The sequence below is a fragment of the Populus trichocarpa genome, chromosome 18 (genome assembly GCF_000002775.5).
Source record: "Populus trichocarpa isolate Nisqually-1 chromosome 18, P.trichocarpa_v4.1, whole genome shotgun sequence".
NCBI lineage: Eukaryota > Viridiplantae > Streptophyta > Magnoliopsida > Malpighiales > Salicaceae > Populus > Populus trichocarpa.
The window spans coordinates 16,042,074-16,049,101 of NC_037302.2; the positions used below are offsets into that span (position 1 = coordinate 16,042,074).

Sequence of the window (7,028 nt, forward strand, 5' to 3'; positions counted from 1 at the left end):
ATTCTCGCATTTTAAAACAATATGTAGTGCTTTAAATTCTAATTAATAAGATTATGCGTACCATTTACAATTTTTTTTTATTTTTTCTTTGCCAGTCATGATCACTCGTGTTTCACGCAGAAAAGAAAATTCCATGAGCTCTCACTTCGAACTATTGGGTATAACAAATCTCTGGAAGTGACTGATGGGTATATACACTTCAGGGCACATTACTTGGCAGAAGATGGGATTCTTCTCCTTGGAAAAAACTTTTTTTTTTCTTCTTCTTCTCTCGTGAGTATCGGCAAAAAAGACCCACTTTTTGCAATGAGAAAAGGTAGTCTAGTCTGCGTATGTGTGCCGTATTGCTCACTCTAAAAGTCCAAATTAAATGGGTTTGGTAGAGTGTGAATTAAGGAATACTGACAGGTACCTTCTCGGAACGTCGTTTGTTGAATATACCATACCCTCCAATTGTTGAGATAGTGTATGTTTTGCCTTCAAGCAATTGGATCTCTGAATTGCATCCTTGTAATTTCTAGAATTCCTTTACATAAAGTGTGGATGGAATTCATAGTCACATATGGATAGAAAGATTATTTAATTGAAAGCTTTTGAAAATCAACTCAAGATTAGGCAACTTCTTGGACGTCGATGAAATCGATCGAGACCATGACTATCTGTATAGTTGAAGGTCTTTTTTTTAAGTTTTTTCTTTTGAATTTGTTGATCTATTAAGATAATAATTAGTTACTTCATATATACAAGAAGAAAGACAACACAAAATTCTTTTATAATAAAAAAAAGTAGTATTTACTCGTAACATATAATATATTTCCTGAATATATATATATGCTGATCGATCCCGGTTATTATATATATATAGATTCCCTTCTCTCTTATGGGCCAATACATCAAAAGCTTAAATTTCCTCCCATTTAAACAATCAAGAATTTAATTAAAGAACATGGTAAAAATAATACAAAAATCAAATACAAGGGTCATTCCTTGTTGGAATTTAAAGAAGAAGACGAAGAAGAAGAAGGGCATTATTACAAAATAAAAGAAAAGAAGAAGTTTATCATGGTTTCTGCTTAAGCAAAAAGTAGTAAAGTCAAATTATTGGTAGTTTACTAGCTACAGGAATTGGCAACTAACACTAGAGTCATTTTTTCTGTATAAAATATTTGATAAGAAAACGTTTTTTTATTTTTTTTTAGATATTTGTTTCATGTAAAATATTTTATAGGAAAATTGATTAATAAAAAATATTTTATTTTTAATTTCAAACATAATTAATTCATTTGCTGTAAAATATTTTCAACTATAAAATTAAAAAATATTTTATAAACAATAATCTACTTATAATATTATTAAACTATTTCAACTATCATCTTTATACCAACAACATCATTACTGATTTACTATTACTGTTATCTCATTAGCATTGCTTCCTTTTTTTATCACCTTCATGATTAACTTACCTCACCTCTTCTTTATCAACATTATTTTTATTAAACCATCATTATTATTATTAAAATATATTTTACATGTAAAATATTAAAAAAAACATGTAAAATGTTTTCGACTAATCAAACGGACCAATTTGAATTAAAGACAAAAAAAAACGTGTAAGCTATATTCATCTTATTAAAATCGAGACTGTGACTATTTATATATGTAGTTGAAGGTCATTTTATAAGGTTTTTTTTTTTGAATTTGTTGATATATTAAGATAATAATTAATTACAGAAAATTGTTTTGATAATAAAAACTAGTATTTTCTAATAACATAGAATGAATGGTCTTACTTTGGATCCTGCTCCTGATTATTACTTGTACACTATCCCTGTTCACGTATGGAACAATAATGATCATACATCAGAAGCTTAGTTATATCTTCTAATTTATAACAAAAAAAAATGTAAAAAGTACTTACCAACTGAGAAATGTAAGAGAATTTTTTTTAAAAAAAAGTGTTAAGGAATATGCACAGGTGAATTGTAATAAATATCTTATATTAAAAATGAATAAAAAAGTGATGGGTTTATAAATAAAATAGACCCACCAAACCCCATTGGCGTAGATTATTGAGTTCAAAGTGATGCCCAATATTTAGATATATGAACCCTACGAGTATAGACTCATGTACGAGTCCAAGTGATTCTCTAATCCTAAAAGTTCCCTTGACAAAAAAAATTAAAAATTAATAGAGATCTTTTAGGAAAGTATTACTAAATTTTATTTCTCTTTGTTTTTTATTTTCTATTATTTATTATGATACTTTTCTAGTTTTTTATTTATTTAAAAGGATCGTAATAATACTAAATAGAAAACCTAATAATATTAAATACAAAACAAACTAGAAAAAATAAGAAATAATAATTGTTTGGCAAGTGGAGATATTGATGAGTAAAAATTGAGTATCTTAGTAATAATAATACTTCTTATTATTTTTGAACAAATGCATAGAATGATTATAAGATTTTTTTAAAAATCTAATTAAAAAAAAAAGTAGCATCTCCATGGCATGTAATTATATATAAAAAAAGGGTGACATCTCCGTGGAGGAGTTTTGTATCTAAAAATAGCAATGAAGAGGCATCTCTGTGGAGTTGACTCCCTGATATTAATGGAGAGGCATCTAATTTTACATCTTGCGGCTTTGTTTGACTTTTTTGGCTTAGAGAGGTAGGAGGCCTACTCACCATTAACCCCACTTTAATTACTAATTAACAACTTCCACATCTCCACTTAATTACTTTCTTCTATCTTTACAAAATACTTAACATAAAATTAATCCACTTTACATTTACATACTAATTATATATAAAATATACATATTTTCACCCCCCCCCCCCCCCAGAAAAAAAAAAAAAACAACAACAACAACAGTCAATGGCTATCCCAGACCTTACTCCCCCCTACCAACCATCTTATAGACCATGCAACATTGCTTATAAATAGCCCTAACGTATAGTTTTGCATTATAAACTCATCATCACCTTCACAACTGCGTCGTTAGCTAGCACAAGGAAGAGCCAGCCCTACAGAATTAATGGAGCTTCTCTTCCTCTCACTCCTCCTCGCCCTCTTTGTTTCCTCCGTCACTATTCCCCTCTTTCTCATCTTTTACAATCATCGATCCCAGAACAGCCACCCCAACCTCCCTCCAGGCAAGCTAGGCCTTCCCCTTGTTGGAGAAAGCTTTGAGTTCTTGGCCACGGGATGGAAAGGCCATCCTGAAAAGTTCATCTTTGATCGCATAGCTAAATACTCATCTCACATCTTCAAGACAAATATTCTTGGTCAACCAGCAGTTGTCTTTTGTGGTGTTGCTTGTAACAAGTTTTTGTTTTCCAATGAGAACAAGCTCGTTGTATCCTGGTGGCCCGACTCTGTTAACAAAATCTTTCCCTCTTCACTTCAAACATCATCTAAAGAGGAAGCCAAGAAAATGAGAAAACTTCTCCCTCAGTTCTTGAAACCTGAGGCCTTGCAAGGATACATTGGTATCATGGATACCATTGCACAAAGACACTTCGCCTCGGAATGGGAACATAAAGAACAAGTGCTGGTGTTCCCTTTGTCAAAGAATTACACCTTTCGTTTGGCTTGTAGATTGTTTCTGAGTATTGAAGATCCAAGCCACGTAGCTAAATTTTCTGACCCCTTTAATCTTTTAGCCTCGGGTATCATTTCCATCCCCATTGATTTGCCCGGGACTCCATTCAACCGAGCTATCAAAGCCTCAAACTTCATCAGAACTGAGCTTTTAGCTTTTATAAGACAAAGAAAGAAGGATCTTGCAGAGGGAAAAGCTTCCCCCACGCAGGATATATTGTCACACATGTTGTTGACATGTGATGAAAATGGAAAATGCATGAATGAGCTTGATATTGCTGATAAGATCATTGGATTGTTGATTGGTGGGCATGATACAGCCAGCGCTGCTTGTACCTTCATTGTCAAGTATCTTGCAGAGCTTCCACATATATATGAGGAAGTTTACAAGGGTAAGTGTCTCTATTTTACAAAGGAGAGGTTCGTCCGTCTTACAATATTTATATATATATTACACCCACACATACAGCCAAACAATATAATTAATGAACTTTTGGAAAAATCCTTCTTTCTTTCTTAGTGCTTGTCGAGGTCATCATGCCTTTATTAGATGAAGCGACGGGATACAAGATTGACTGCAAAAGCTACCTTCAATAATTAATGGACAATATTACTTATTTCTTCACTATATTCTTCCTTGTTATGAATACTACTGAGGTGGCTAATATAAGACTTTTTGATTTTTGTTTTTACTCGTGACAGAACAAATGGAGATAGCCAAATCCAAAACTCCTGGTGAATTCTTGAATTGGGATGACATTCAGAAGATGAAATACTCATGGAAAGTAGCTTGTGAAGTGATGAGGATCTCACCACCGCTTCAAGGTGCTTTTAGGGAAGCTCTCAATGATTTCATTTTCAATGGCTTTACCATTCCAAAGGGTTGGAAGGTATTAATTTCTATATATCCACTGTCAAATCTTGACTCCCATAAAATATTTCCTTTTACTTACTTTGAGATTTTCATCGACCTAATTAACACAAGATTAATCTCTTCACATGTATGTGCACTGTGCAGTTATATTGGAGCACCAACTCAACCCATAGAGATCCCGTCTACTTTCCTGAACCTGAGAAATTTGATCCTAGGAGGTTTGAAGGAAGTGGGCCAGCTCCATACACGTTTGTCCCCTTCGGTGGAGGACCTCGGATGTGCCCTGGAAAGGAGTATGCTCGCTTGGAAATACTCGTTTTCATGCATAATTTGGTCAGAAGGTTTAAATTTGATAAGTTGATTCAAGATGAAAAGATTGTAGTGAATCCACTGCCAATCCCTGATAAAGGACTTCCTGTTCGCCTTCATCCTCACAAGGCCTAGCTAGAGACGAGACTACAATATCAACTGATACTAGAGATAATCTCTGGCTTATAAGGCATTTGTCTTAGAAATTAGAAGTCATAAAATGTAACTTAATTTGTTGCCATTATATATTGTCGTGTGATATATATAATTAATGATCTTGTGCTTATATATATGAAACCTTTGGATCTGCTCAGTAATGAAATATACTTCTCATTTTACAACTCTAGTACTCTATTTCATTTCCAATTTTTATTTTTTTTAAGTTTATTCTTTAAAGTTTCAGAATTTTTTTTTTAAAAAAACATGTTTAAATCATAGTTATTTTTCATTCATTGAAAATAATTAAAAAAAATAGAATCCATGTTCAAATTACACTTAATTACCAAAATATTCTACACATTTTACATCGACAAACTCTTATTTTACTTGAGAGTTTTCTAAGAAAATTCCAGATAATTAAATTAAATCAAGAGCAAGAACAAGCACACCAATAGTTTGCATTCACTATTACAATTATATAATAAATAATACCAAAAGAACATCATAAAACACTGTAGCTATAGTGTTTTACCATGTTAATCCCAAAAGATTTAATTAGTTTTCCATTATTTGGTATCTATATATAATCTTAAGTTGTTGCACTTTGGTACTTGAAGTTTTTATTTTTTCATATTTGGTCTCTATAATTTTAAATTTGTTCATTTCAATCACTGGATTTTTATAAAATCAAATCTGGGGGTATGATGGTGGAATCCAACTTTAAAATCAAATCTATATGATATAAATATAATACCTTTCAAAATTTATTTTCAATTCTACGTTAGCGGATATAAACTTCGTGAACTTTCCTTGCCTTTCCTTTTCAATCAAAAGAAAAACATCTTCCAATGCTCTGAATTAGGGTTGGTGATTCTGTTGCTGACCCATCAAGCTGCAAAAATTGAAATTTCAAACCTCTTTTTTTTTTTTTTGTGTGCTCTAAGCTACAACTCTATACCTACATTGGTTTGCGGTTTAAGAAACACAGTTGCAATTATTATTATTATTATTATTATTATTACTATTATTTCTTGTCTAGCCAGTAGCTAGTCACCATCAAGAACTCAACATTGCAAGGGAAGGGGTTTCTCTCTATTGGAACTAAAATCATTTGTATAATACATACAGAATATATATATCATTACAAAAAGTGGAAATTAAGGTTATTACACTCCAATTATGCAAAGCAATTTTTTTTAATTTTATTTCGTACATCTAAGCTTGAAAAACTGTTCTAATTAGCACCTTTGGATGATGTAATTATGGTGTTACAAGTTATAAACGGTACCAAAGCTATTTTAACTACAATTCTTGTGAAATTTTGGATTTTTTATAAAAAAAAAAGTTTAATTTTAACCTGATATTGTTTTCTAGAAAAAAAATACAAATATCAAGTTACATTACAAGTTTATTATAAATTAAATATAAATTGCCTTGAAAGATTATAAAACTTGGATTCATCCGGCAGATCAGCACAGAGCCTGAACTTATTCAGATTAAAAATAATAAAAAACTTATTTGGTCTAGTTAAAAACTCAATTCTTAACTCATTTGTTTTTTTATTGAAACAAAATTGGTTTGATTTTTTTGTTTTGATTTTGATCTTTCAAGTTAGATTTTACAATGGTGTTTTCACGTGTAAGTGCTATAAAAAAAAGTAGTTAAGCATTCATTTAATAGTCTTAAACTTTGCCCTTGAACTAAAGAGCATGGGCTATCATGACGACATTCTAGTAGACTCAGTCTAAGTAAACTGAAAATGATCTTTTGGAGGACTACTCTCCAGCTTCCCTCCGGAATATGCAGATCGCACACCACCCTTGATCTAAGATTTAAGTACTAGAGTAGATCAACTATGATTCAAGCAAGCAAGCATTGGATGGATGAGGGAGGTTTTTCTGGTTAATGAATGAAAGAGAACAATAAAGAAGAAGAAAACTTGGCTTGAGGTTTCTGTTTGTATGATTTTTCATTTTTGTTATACTTGTAGCTAGCTAGATGCATGGTGATCCTACAAAAAAGAGTCATATGAACATGCATCTATGCTTGCCACTATAATACTTTTCAACTAATTAATTTGATT

General features: G+C 31.5%; 1 protein-coding gene across 1 annotated transcript; it reads left to right on the top strand.

Annotated features, from left to right (window-relative positions):
* Positions 1-2,948: 2,948 nt before the first annotated feature.
* Positions 2,949-5,127, top strand: LOC18107881 (beta-amyrin 28-monooxygenase). The gene is made up of 3 exons (XM_006372185.3): positions 2,949-3,995; positions 4,306-4,493; positions 4,622-5,127. Exons 1-3 carry the CDS (start codon positions 3,038-3,040, stop codon positions 4,919-4,921), a joined length of 1,446 nt encoding a protein of 481 aa, XP_006372247.3. The 5' UTR covers positions 2,949-3,037; the 3' UTR covers positions 4,922-5,127.
* The last annotated feature ends 1,901 nt before the right edge of the window (positions 5,128-7,028 follow it).

Coding starts and splice junctions, on each gene's coding strand:
- LOC18107881 (XM_006372185.3), top strand. CDS start 3,038: ATGGAGCTTCTCTTCCTCTCACTCCTCCTCGCCCTCTTTGTTTCCTCC. Junction 3,996..4,305: donor ATATGAGGAAGTTTACAAGG/GTAAGTGTCTCT, acceptor TACTCGTGACAG/AACAAATGGAGATAGCCAAA. Junction 4,494..4,621: donor CCATTCCAAAGGGTTGGAAG/GTATTAATTTCT, acceptor TGCACTGTGCAG/TTATATTGGAGCACCAACTC.